The sequence below is a fragment of the Quercus robur genome, chromosome 5, assembly GCF_932294415.1.
Source record: "Quercus robur chromosome 5, dhQueRobu3.1, whole genome shotgun sequence".
NCBI classification, from domain to species: domain Eukaryota; kingdom Viridiplantae; phylum Streptophyta; class Magnoliopsida; order Fagales; family Fagaceae; genus Quercus; species Quercus robur.
This window is the reverse complement of record NC_065538.1, coordinates 53,774,887-53,788,999: the sequence shown is the minus strand read 5'-3', so window position 1 is coordinate 53,788,999 and position 14,113 is coordinate 53,774,887. Positions and strand designations below refer to the sequence as shown.

Genomic DNA, 14,113 nt, shown 5'->3' with positions numbered 1-14,113 from the left:
CACTGGTTATTGTCATTTTTATGATCCAAGGAAATGAAACTATGAAAGATATCATGAATCTGAACAATTATGACACTATCCATTTCTTTACATACACGAAATCTGGAGATATTTAAATCATAAATCTAGTAACTCATTATAGGAAGGGAAGTAACAAATTAGGGAGAAGTTGTCATGATGGAATTAAAATCACACAGTTCATTCTTTTAAATTTTACCATTAACCATAGCTGGAGATAGGTAGCATTCTCTTCATATTACTAGAGTCGAGATTAATCGAATAGAAATCATGGGCAGATGTAGAAGAAGAGCCAATCCATGTTGCATTTGATGACTGAAGGAGGCTCTGTCTATCACTTGAGCTTGCTCGTAGGGTCTGACATTGGCCTCTAAAGGATTCAAACCTCACATCATTAGCATAAATACTTGCTTCCATGGTCAATTCTGGAACGACTGTTCGTCCTTCAAGCATGCTCACTACGGCAGTCATGGTGGGCCTAAGTGCTGGTGATGGATTAATGCATAATAAAGCTACTTTAATAATTATAGTTGCCTCTTCTTTACTGAACTCAGACCCCAATTCTGGATCCACCAACTCCATCAAATTCCCATTTTGTTGTAAAACCATGGCCTGAAGTGAAAAAATAAGAGTTTTGGAAGTGAATGAGAACCAAAAAGAAGAAAAAAAATTAATTCCCTTTAGTATATTAATGATGTTTCTCGAATGAGCACTGAGCATACAGTAGGCTACCAATTTAAATGATGAAAAAAAATTAATAAAAGAATAGTTTTTTTTTTTTTTTTAAATTGAAATATTGATAATGCAATTCTTAAATAAAATTTTCTGCAGTTTCATCTTTTTCACATATTTACCAAAAGTAATTCTTTTCCAGTGGTGAAAATCATTTTAACAAGACATTAAGGCATCATCCACATATCACTTTAATTTCAAGGAAAACATATTAGTTATGCAACTTGAACGTTTAACACGCAAGCAAAAATATACTACTTATTTGGCCAAACTCTTGCCTCCCATAGTCAAACAATTTCCAACTGAAATATGTTTTCATGAGGCTTGAGCCTAGGGTGACATAAAGTAGGTTGACCTAATCAAATGGAGAAGTTCCAAAAGAAGCAAACTTTACCTAGGTTCTATAGTGTGCTTTAGCCACAAGTTTCAAAAGAACATGAGAAGGATGTAACTTACCCAATTTAGAAGACACACACAGTTCTCGTTAGGTCTATATTTCATGTTGTTCTTCCCAATAATAATTTCCAATGCAACAACTCCAAAGCTGTAAACATCTGCTTTATAGGTTAAAATCCCCCATAATGCATATTCTGGTGCCATATAGCTTCTGCAAAACATACATTAAATTAAGCTATGATACTTGGTTCGCTAGTAAGATCCTATGAACTTCTAAATCAACAAGTGCAATATCTGTCAAGTTTCCAAGCACCAGTTTATCCAATTTATGGTTATGCATGCAATCATGCAATTAACAAAGCCACCATAATTGAGTTTAACTTCATTGTACTACATATTATGACAAGACAGTAAAAGCAACAGTAACAAGTAAATTAAAATAAAAAAATTAAGTTTTCTAAACTAGGTAAAGTAGATCAAAGTGCTTGAGTTACATGGACCAGGAGCCACGCAATTGAGCAAACATCAAAGATCTTATATCTGAGTATGCAAAAGAAAGGTTGTATCTGGTGCACAAGGTTCCCACTTATATGAGGTTTGGGAGAGATGGTTGATAGGGAGCCTTACTCCCCATTTTGGTAAATGATTTCCAGAAAAGAGTGTAAAATAAATGGTTTAATTTTTTAAAAAAAAATCAAGACTTTTCCTAGTCATTTATTATGTTGATACAGGTTGTTCTTTGATAATTGGGAAGATTCCCCCAAAAAAATGTACTTCGTTAAGATTTGAGCTTACTCAAGGAATGTTGTAACTGGGCCAGCATATTTAAAAAAAAAAAGAATGTTGTAAAATAGTTTTTCTTGCATATGGAGACAGAGCAGGAGCAACGTTTAGGGGGCAACTCTATATATTTTCTTCATGCTTCATTGCAACCTGAAAATTTTCTGTTCTACAAGAAACTTGACACGAATTTATATTGCATGAGTAATGTGGTATGAAAAATATTCAACACTATAAATTAAAGGGTGTCACTTTGTCTTATAGATAAAAAAGCATGAACCCTATCTGATCAATGTGAAACCATGCTGCAAAGAGTTTCTATGAGCATGGTTATGTATCACATGTAGATACCAAACACATACAAATTAAAGTGTCAAATGTACTTTGGCCAATACTTATCTCATAGTATTTTACATACTTGTCTATGTGCAAAGACTTCATTGAAAAAATTACTACCATATTCTGTGCAGCAACACAACACTAGAGACCATAAGATCAATATCTATTCATATGAACTCATAATCAAGATTTGCAGAGGTTATGAAACGGAAAAGAATAGGAAAAAAAAAAAACGCAAAAGATAATAAATAGAGAGCAAAAGAAAGGAAGGTAGCTCACATGGTTCTAGCAATTCTGGTGCTGATGTGGGTATTCTCCTCTTCATAAAGCTTGGCCAAACCGAAGTTAGAGATCTTAGGGTTAAGGTCACCATCAAGTAATATATTAGTAGATTTGATGTCTCTATGAACAATTTTCAATGTTGATTCCTCATGTAAGAAAGCCAAACCCCTTGCTATGCCAGCACATATTTTTTGCCTTGTAAGCCAATCCAATTTTAATTGGCCACTTGCAGGACCTGAAATTGATGTTTAGAACTCAATCAATAAAATTCATCAAAAGCATTTTCTCCTCATTCTTCTATTATGAACATAAAATGCATTGTAGGTATAAAACATTAGCTTACCAAATAAGGCACGAGCAAGGCTATTGTTTTCCATCTACTCATACACCAGCAATAATTGTTCTCTTTCAGTACAACATCCAAACAATCTAATAAGATTCGGATGCTGTAAACCAGATACCATGCCTATCTCAGTCACAAATTCACGACTTCCTTGCTTTGATTTTGAAGAAAGTTGCTTAACTGCAATTGTAGTACCATCTAATAGAATACCCTGCATTGAGAATTGAGAAATATATATTTTCAAGTATGTATTTCATAATAAATGTCTCCAAATCTCAAGGATTAGAAGGAGAATAAAAGGCAAAAGATGAAACACACACACACACACACACACATTCTATAATAGATAAATAGCTATCAGATACCTTATAAACTGATCCAAAACCACCTTCCCTGATCTTTTTTGCAGCATTGAAGTTATTAGTGGCAGCTTTTATTTGTCTATATGTAAAAAAACCAATTTGCAAGTCTAATCCTCTTAACTATGTCAAAGGCATCAGGCTAGACGTCAGGTTGCATCTTACAGTATAACAAGACAAATTTTTAACCAAATAGATGCATGCCTCTTGAGTAGTTAGGTATCTTCTTAAAGAATGAGAAGACAAGCAAAAGCCTTTAGAAGGCACTATGTAGTTGATCACACAGAAGCTTTAAGAGAGAGAGAGAGAGAGGGGGGGGGGGGTGTTCAAATATATGAAATGGAACTCAAACCCAAGTTGTCACAACATCTTGTCTTTTGTTTCTTTTCATACTTCTTCACAAAAAGTTTATTAGGAATAAAAACTAAATAAATAGCCAAGATATTTTGCAGATAATTAGACATGCACTCAACTACAGTTAGCTTAAGCCATCCATTTTCTGTAGATTTTACAAAATAGCAACGATATGAGTTTTTTCGTGGTTACATAAGCTCAATTATCGCCATTCTTAGAACTAAATCACTCCAATCATCATGCATTATCCCAAGACAAGTCATTTGCTCATAATCCAGATTCAGTTGCTTTGCATGGTGTACTTTCGAATGCTGATTTATCTATGGAAGTAGATAGAAAAATAAAATAAAATATTGAACTGCAACAATTTATGAGCCCTTGGAAAATTTTTCTTCACATTGTTCCAACTTCCCACCATAGTTGGAGAAAATGAATACTATCCTTTATAATTTATACATCAAGATTTCACAATTGATTACCTTTTTCCCTTGATATCCTCCCTCCCATACAGCCCTTCCACCAAAGAATGCCTAAAATCATAAAAATGAGTAGCAGCACCGAAACTACAACTCCAACCACAATCTTGCTATCAACAGGGGGACTAAAATCTACAAAAAAGGAAAAATAGCTAAGAACATTGATTAAAATTCTGCATTCTAAAATATATGTAGCACAATACAAAAAATAAAAGGCAAGATTGCAATATATGGTTCAAAGACAAACTAGTGGGGAATGGTGCTAAAAAGAAGATGATAAAATCTTTGGATGTCTTCCATCTAAATGCCCTATAAACTTGTTTTTAGTCTTTCTTTTTAAATTCTAACTATAGATAATTATGTGGCTCCACTTCCACCAAATTGCTATGATTACATTGTATGTCGATCAAATCCAAGCATGAAAGAAGCTGGACAACAATAAGATTATCAAACCCCAATACATTTACCAGATTCCACAGAGATAGCTGACACAAGTGGACCATAGATCCCTCTGTTTGGGGCAGCTGTTGTCCCTTTCCCAGCCCAATGAAACCGAATCATCAGAACTTTATTTGTAACAACAACTGTAAAATTCTTAATGACTGCTTTATCAAGCCCTTGTGCTTCATTTTCAATATTAAAATCTTTCAATTCCAGTTTTTCCTGTAGCAAATTAATTCAATCAAATCCTCTACTATAACCTATAGAGAAAAATAAATATGACGGATTACCTGGATATATACATCAAATATCTGCCTCCCAAGACTGTAAGAAGATATAGTGCTTTTGAATACTATATCTGCAAAGTGAAGTTTCACAGTATAATTTCCATTCGCTAGGCAGCGGGCATAATATGTTATTGAAAGAGGAGATAGTCGTGCACTTGTGTATAGTTTGGAATTTCCATTGTAAGTATGGATACATTATTTGCTAAATAGTCATTTGGGGTAATTTTTATATCCCAAAAATGACCAGTGTTACTGAATCCCCAATTAGGTTTCATGTGAAAATATTTAGTCGGACCAGCTGCATCTTCATCCCCTTCATATTTTATGTGTCCAACGGTGGTTTCTTTCCCACCTCAATTTATATGCAATGAATACCAATCTGCATAGAAGCAGCACCACATTAATGACAATCAAATACAAGCAAACCACAATAGAACAAAAATAAAATTTCCATTGTCTTGTGAATTCATTTATGTAGCTGTCTTGTGCAAGATGAATTATCTAACCAAGTTCTTTTTTTCATTTTAGAAATAAAGTACCAAAAGAGGAGGCCCCAACAAGATAACTGGAGCATATACGTCCTAATTTGATCTGAAAAAAAAAAAAAATATATATATATATATAATTACCTTGTGAACATGGAGATTCACCCAAGCACTCAAGAAGTTCTCTTAATTAGTGTAGTAGATAAATTGTGTCAGATATCCAAAATCAAAGTGGGAAAGGAAAAAAATAAAATAAAACTTTCTCCTTAAAATTTCATAAGTTTGAAGCTTACAAGTTGTCTCTACCAGAAGAGCTTTTGAACAAATTTCTGATGCATTAGAAAAAAAAAAAAAAAAAAAAAAAAAAACTTAGTTTTGGAAAACTAGAAAGGTTATAAAGATAGCAAGTGTATAACACTCAAGAAGGCAGATACTTACAGATCATCTCGGCAAAGTGATGCAGGAGCAGAACTCTCTGAAAAATTATTGTAAGAAATATCTATTTTGCTGTAAGTAAAACATAATTATTATAGCTCAACATAAATTTGAACAAGTACAAAAGGTAATTTTTAAGAGCATTTTGATCAATTTTTTTATACTAGAAACAATTTATTATGGACACAGAACTTTTAAAAGAAATCATTTCAAAATTCTGGAAACAACAACTTTGAAAACATGGCCTTTTTAGAATTTAATTAATTTACTGTCATTCAATGCCATTGTTCAAGTCTTTCTTCGCTAGTAGTATGATTGAATGCATGAAACATGCATTCTGAATCAGCATTCTAAGCTATCTTCCGTATTGCATTATTCCTAAAACAACACAACTGGTTTGTCAATTTTAATCCAGCGTCAATTCAAGCTCTTTCCTCCGAGCTTCTCTAGCCAGCTCAAAATCAGTGTCCAGAGTAATGTATATAACATCATGTTAAAACAATTTTAAAAAATTTGTTCTCCACACTATGCAAAACTCATCAAGAATTGAGGAGGAAAACCCATACTAGGTACTATTCTTGATCCACTCTGGAATACTCCCAGTGAGCAAGTTGCTTGTCAAAAACCTATTTAGCAAACAAGACAATATCACTAGTTAAGCACCTAAAGCATAAAGATATATATATTTTTGGATGAATCAAAATAAGAATTTATATTAGTAAAAACAAAGAATTGAACAATGTGAACACAATAGGCTTAACAGCCTAGACTACCAAAAAGTCAAGCTAACCACTACTATAGCAAGAAGCTGCCAGAAATAACTATTATAGCATTACGATATTAAAAGGTCATACTCTACTTTCTGTTGTAACATCCTGGTTATATAAGGGTCCTTTTAGGTTTACATAAAAGGATATAGTGGATGGAGAGGATTCTAGTTTTAGGTTTATTTGGTGATTAGGGGTTGTGATAGAGATAAATGCTAATAATACGTAGTGACCTTGCACATTAACACGTGGACATCAGCCAAAAGCCAAGTTGTGTTACGTATCTGTAATCTATTAATGTTTTAGCTCCTTATAATTGTTAGTTTGAATTTACTCTATAATTGAACCTAATTAAGGGTTTGGTTGTGAAGCTTACACAAGCTCCAACTTTGCTAGACCACCTAAATCTGGAACATTTCCCTCCAATCTGTTGAAGCTGAGATCTCTGCAAGAAGCTAACAATGTAGATGTCATCATAGCAGAGAAGAAGGTTTACAATATGACTGTTCTGCTGAACAACAAATGTGCACAAGTAAAAAAAGCATGAATAAATTTTTTTTTTTTTTTTTAAATAAAATATTTTAATAACCAAATAGAGATACTCCAAAAATGTTCATTAAACATTGTAGATGCATCATTCATACTCCAAAAATATTTTAATAACCATTACTTTTCTTTATCTAGTGAAGATAATGCCACACAAACAGACAAGTGACCAAAGTGGGCATCATTCATAGGTATCTTATGGTAGCTGATGCAATGGGTAAAAGTGCGCATCATTACTTCAGCACCCGTTGATGACATCAACACTGACACCAGCACAGGCACAGTCACCAAACTTCGATGATCACAGAGTTTGATTGTCAGTCCCTGATTACTTTGGTGATTTTTCCCCTTTTTTTGGTTGAAAATTTTCGATGTTTTTCAATTCTAGGGACTGATTGATTAAACCCTAATCCTTTCCACTCTCTCTCTTTATTTTTTTTTCTTCCTCTTTGTTCTCTCTTCACTCTAATCTTTCATTTTTTTCAACTCAACTTAATATCATGCTCTAATAAGGGTCATATAACTGGCTTCTATCCAATCATAGGGATCTGCACTTTGCACTTCATACATTTTTCAGTAAAAGATGCAAAATAAAAAGGGAAAAAGATAAAGGACAGGAGAAGTACAAAATCTGAAGTTGTTCCAAATCTGAAATATTAGGAGGGATTGGTCCATAGATATTACAACTCCTCAACAACCTGAAATTTATACAAAATTCATGTAAGGAAAACTGATCTGAACAGTGTATTATTCAAATTTATACAGTCTACAACAAAATAATGACATACAATCTGCTCATGTTTGTCATGCCAGGCAAGGACGGAAATTTTGAACCTTCTCCAAATAAATCACTAATTCGTCTGAATAGAGTTGCATCATCAATAACTGTCAGGCTCTTTAGATATAAATACTATAAATTTAAAATCACATGAATATTTCTTAGAGGTTAAGCAACTCCATCGTTAGTGAAGTTGCAATTGCAGATGAGAGCATTGTTGTAGTAGAATGGCTGATTTGAATTGAGCTGTGTTTTTGTCCAGCTTTGGTTATTACTAGTGCATGGGTCCACTCAGAAATTCCAATCTCTCTTTCCCAATTGATCAGCAATTTCACTAAGGGCTCTAACTGCATAAAGTTAAACTAACCGTCATCAAGCAGTGTAGAATCTCTAAAATTTTAATCAAACAAAAAGAGTGCGATTGTAATTGAGGGGGCTCATGGTGCTGTCGTTCGCAGCCGATCACCGCCGTCATTATACAGCTCAAGCGCCACAATTTATTTTTGATAATCTGACGCTTTGGATTTGATATGATATGTACTCTGCATTGGGCCTATTGGTATAGCCAGCCCAGTTATCTAAACCAGCATTTTAGAAACAAACACAAATAAGGGGTAGAGAATAGTTTTTATTTTTTTTACGATATATAAATTTTACTCTAGTCTAATCTAAGTGTATATATGTGTGAAATTCTTTTCTAAAAACTTGAACTCTAATTATTGCCTCCAACACCCCACAATCACTTATACTTGTGGAGTAACTATCGTATCGAGAGTATGAGGTGGTAGAAAATAGTTTCTAATACAAATTCACATCACAAATCTTACTAGATGCCTTCCGTAGTTAGCTCAAAATCAAATTTCGAAAATTTTCATTCCTAAAGTATCAAATCTGACTCTTTTTTATTTATTTTTATTTTTAGCATTAAGTTAAAAAAAAATCCTTGAAAATAATTGTTAAGACAAATTTGAGATTATAAAGTTGATAAAAAAAATGTTATGTCCAAAATATTTTTACAACACTTTTACAACAATTCTTAAGTAATAGGTTGTTATTAGTGGACAAAAATAATAATTTATGTGGTGGATTTAAATTATAACTAATAATATCTTACCACTTAGGATTTATTGTAAAAATATTGTTAACATGTCAATTATCTAAATAAATGTGTCAATTATCTAAATATTGTCTAAATAAACAAAATATTGTTTAATTTTGTAATTCACATATAAATCTTTATTCATATCTTTTTTTTTTTTTTTTTTCGTTTCCATTTAAAATCTTCAACTGAATGAAACATATTCATATCGTGTATCATGTATATTTTGCCACTTATAATCCTATGAGTCAGACTAACAACCTATACTTTTTAAAATAAATGTAAATTTACTGTCTATCTAATTATATAGTACTAATCATTAGAAAAAATATCTTTGGCATTATGGTTGGAGATTGGGGTGTTGATAAATGTCTATTAGGGATTTTTTTTTTTTCTTTTCTTGTTTTTTGCACTACAATAAGTCAAGTGAATATATCACATATATATGAAACTTAATTGGTAAAATCTCTGGTAGTTGAATAAGAGACTTGGAGTTCAATCTTCGTCTACACTAAAAACACTTATTGGAGTCTTGGTCTACTAATAAATAGTCATTATCAGAAATAGACATCATAGGTTGAACTCTCTTAAAAAAAAAAAAGTTGTAATATTTTAATTTATAAATTTTAATACTTTATGTTAAGTTGGGTGTAGTGTGTGAATATATATTCTATTTTCTGTCCATAAAACACCTTGAAACTCATGTAGAACAATAATGTTGTGGATGAAATTTGAAACATTTGAGAATAGGACACATTCTCCAATGTCCCCAAAAGAACTAATAAAATACAATACTAATGAATATGAAAACAACTTACTTTTTGTTTTTTTCCTTTTCTGGATACACATGAAAGTATTGTATCAACTATAAAACATACATTTCTAGAATTCAAAATTATTTAGCCTGCTTTAACTTAAATTTGTACAGTTTTTATCCTTCTCAAAATGCAATTTCAATCTTCACATTAAAAAAAATTAATTATAAAAATAAAATAAAAAGGAGAGAAGTTATCTGATTCGCCCAAGTGTAATGGAGACATGGAATCAATTGTTCATCTTTTACAAGATTGCAATGAGTCTGATATTTTAGAACCAAAGAATGGGTGAAATTAGACTACGTGCACTTAGGGAGGGGTGGACTTAGGATTTCAAGTTAGGGGGCCAAAGCATAAGGGGAAAAAAAAAAAAAAAAAAAAAACAAATAGGTATCCATATAATTTTTAAAAAATATCAATCAAGATACATACACAAAATCATTATTTCTTAATGCATTAAGATGCAATCATCTACCAATAACGACAAAAAAAATGCACAATAATATTGTTTATTAAGAGCACCAATTATTGCCAAAATATATATAAATATATATATATATATATATATATATTCACATATCAAAACTTGCTTTTGTTACTTTAATATAGCCTTTGAAATGTCTTATACAAGAGTATTTTTGGTATTTAGTGTTCTAAATATTAAATATTTAGCATTTAGAACCTCTGATGCTCGTACTATAATACTAGGCTGATTATGATTTTTTATTTTTTATTTTAAAGTTTTGTTTTTGTTAAGTTTTTTAGTTGAGTAGTTACTAGTTGGGCTAAGTTGATTAAAATGGAGGAGGTCTAAGCTTTTTGGAAGAGGGAGACAACTCTAGAAATAAAAAAATATAACCATAAATTTTTTTTTTTTTCATTTTCTTTGGGCCAAGGGGGCCCAATTTTTTTTCTTTTAATTCTTTGGGCCAGGGGGGCCCAGGCCGCCTTTGGCCCCCTTGGGTCCATTCCTATGCTGCGCTTCCTCAACTACGTTTTATAGCATTAGTATCGGTGGAGGCAAATTACTAAAATGTTAAATTTACAAACCAAATATAACAAAAGTGGGCTACATCAGTAGAGGAAAAAGCCAAGATTTTTGGCTGCATTAGTGGAGGAAAAGCCAAAAATTTTTGTTGTTGAGCTATAGTGCATAGTCATCTTTACGTGTGCACTATAGCTCAGATGCTAAACAAAAAAAAAAAAAATGTTTTATTAGGTCCTCCACTGTAGCTTAGATGATTAAATGATTATTGTAGTGGATATATTAATTTATTGTGTTGAATACTAAAATAAAACCATTGATATTGAGTGTTTTGTACAGTGAGGTGGTAAAATAGATAAAATAACTTTTTGTAATGCTAAATTTTTGCTACCACCAGTGTTGATACTCTTATAAATTTCTTTTACCTCAAAATATCCTATCCTGGATGGGATTGTGGAGTATAGAAACTTAGCTCATATCCACATGCAAGGAAAATATTTATTATTTAGAGTGTTACAACTTCTTCTTTTTTTTAAGAGAGTTTCAACTTTTGGCGTCCGCACTTAATAATAATAGCTATTTATTATCAGACCAAGACATTAATCGGTTTTTAATATAGGCGGGATTGAACCCAAATCTCTTATTTAACCATCAGAGACTTTACCAATTGAGCTAACTCGAACTTATTACAAGTGTTACAACTTAATTGTAAATTCTCTGGGATAACATTATCTCCCTAATTAGCCATTTAAAAAAGAAAAAATTCAAACCATTTTTAACAGAAGAAAATGGTTCTCGATTATTTGACCCTATTTTTAATCTTTTTTTTTTTCAAGTACTAAGTTAATTCATGGACATATAATTAGTGGAATCTTGATTGGTGTTTTGATCTAATGATAAAAATATATTATCAAGAGTGGACATCATAGGTTGAAACTATCTCAAAAAAAAAAAAAAAAAAAAAAAAAAAAAAAAAAAAAGACCATGCTCCCACGCTTAAATAACTTGCACTAATTTGAGACCATCAATGCATTATATAGACATACCTTTTCTTCAATATTAATACATAATATATAGCCTCAATTTACTGCTATAGAAACGAGAAAATGAAAGAAGAAGAGTCTTCTTACATTCATCATCAGCAAGATACCCTACTTGTGCTTTGACTTCGATTACTACCATGCATAGAAGAAGAAGGAGCTTAATGAGTGTCAAACTGATTCTTGAATTTTGAGCTTGCCTTGGCATCTTCTACTTCAAAGACTTAATTGGTGTTCCTTGAGGTTTGCATTGTACGTATGCAGGTCTTGTATGAAGAGGATGAAGGTGCAGCTTTCTTTTGACAGAAAGAGATTAATGAATATATGGGGACTTTTTTTTTTTTTTTTTTTTTTTTAATTTTTAAGAATGAATGAGTGAATGGGGACTTGGTTTTGTAAAGTTTTTTTTTTTTTTTTTGAGAAAAATTGAGTGGCAATAATATATTATTGTTGTAACATTTATAATCTATAAAGATTTGTTGTTTACGTCAAATTGACGACAATGACCTAGCTTTCAAATCAATCATGTACTACTTTTGCTTTGCATGCCAGCTGAAATTATATATGAAATTAACTTGTACAAGACGCTGAGCATTCTCTCCTTACCTTATTATATAAGTTCGGATAAAATATAAAAATTACTCTAAGTTTGGGTTAATTATATAACATCAAAACTTTTAAAAAATATTCAATTTGTTACACAAATGATACTTAATACCATTTGAAGTTCCCCTGCTAGTGCTACACCTAGTAATTTGTTTCCTTCTCCTTTTATGGCTGCTATCCATCTACTATTTTTGCTACCCAAATATATCATTATGCATATACAATCATTTTGATACGTGCAATCAAGACTAGCTGTTCGACATAAGCAAAATGATCTAAGTTCTTTGATGAGATTCAATTCTAACCCACCATTAAGACTAACTTTAAACATATGTGATATCAACTTTAAACTAGAAGCTAGTTATAATAATAAAGATAACAATAATTTGTTTCTTCAAACACGTCATTATTATTTTTATAAAAAGAAAATAACATTTTCAAGTTTTACAGCTTTTTAATTTTTTGTTGTTGCGAATATATATATATTGAGGTTGTGTTAGTGGGACCAAATTTGATGGACAAATTTAAATTTCTCAATTTTTACATTATTGTTATTAATTTATTTTATTGTTAAATCATTTTCAAATAGCTAGTTTAATTACTTTAAGAAATACAAAAAATGAATACTAAAAAATTATATTCTAATTATAAATATTAATAGAGATAATAATGGTGGCGTGGTACAGTGATATATTCATTCCTTCTTTTTTGGGTTTGAATTCAATTTTTGATTTAATGTTCACTTTTCTAAAGGTATTTTTAAAACAAAAAAAAAAAATTAAAATGATAAAAATTCTATCTATTACTTTCACTCTATCATGATTACTATTTATTATCAAGTTAATACACTAATTAATTTTTGGTGTTAGGTGGAGTTCAAACCCTATAACAAGGTGTAGACGGAATTTAGATCTTTTAATTGTTCTACAACAATAAATTTTACCAATTAAAATAACTGAAATAGTGGCAGCTCCAAGAATTTTGTTTAAAGGGGTTTTTAAAAAACTTAAATTAAAAAAATTTTAATAAAAAGAGAACTTGAATATATCGAGTTATTGACAAAAAAATAAATAATAAATAATACATGAGGTTTTACAATTTCTTCTTAAAAGTTTTCAAATTTTGAATTGTTACATGGTAGTTCTATGAGTATCTATTGCCAATGTGGGAAGCTATGAGCCTATGACACACACGACTACACTCATTCATACTTAAAATTATACACTATGTGCCTACTTAACCAATCAAATGCTTGAACAATCACTAAATTTACAAATTTTTTCTTGAATTTTACTAATGTTATAAGAAAAAGTTATCATATGATAACAATATATAAACATGTAACAAACCCTCTCTCTTTCCTAATTATTGAATTATATAAAATTATATTATATTTATACTGTACAGACAAACATTCACACATGTCATAATTCATAGAAATAACATTATAACAAAAAGTAATTTACATAGTCAATATTAAACACACTCAACACACATATAATATAAATTTATAATAAAGAGTGACACTTATGATTTATAAATACTTATTCTTTATTCTTAGAATCATAAATACTTATAATTAAGATGTGGAAGATTTAAGTTAGGATGTGCAAAAATATTTTTAAGAATATATTAAAGTGTTAAACTAACAAAAAAAAAATTATATGGATATATATATAATAATTAAATTGAATGAAAAAAGAATTCAATAAATAAAACAAAGAGAAAATTGGCAAGATAAATAAATCAT

At 30.8% G+C, this 14,113-nt stretch overlaps 1 protein-coding gene across 1 annotated transcript; it reads right to left on the bottom strand.

The window, feature by feature from the left end:
- Window positions 1-219: 219 nt before the first annotated feature.
- LOC126728366 (probable leucine-rich repeat receptor-like serine/threonine-protein kinase At3g14840) lies at window positions 220-6,968 on the bottom strand. The gene is made up of 13 exons (XM_050434205.1): window positions 6,871-6,968; window positions 6,301-6,353; window positions 4,811-4,878; window positions 4,547-4,742; window positions 4,180-4,211; window positions 4,083-4,133; window positions 3,796-3,923; window positions 3,256-3,331; window positions 3,009-3,101; window positions 2,891-2,924; window positions 2,545-2,782; window positions 1,207-1,357; window positions 220-630 (listed from the first exon to the last, which is right to left on the bottom strand). The coding sequence occupies exons 1-13, from the start codon at window positions 6,966-6,968 to the stop codon at window positions 220-222; spliced, it is 1,629 nt and encodes a 542-aa protein (XP_050290162.1).
- Between the last annotated feature and the right edge of the window lie 7,145 nt (window positions 6,969-14,113).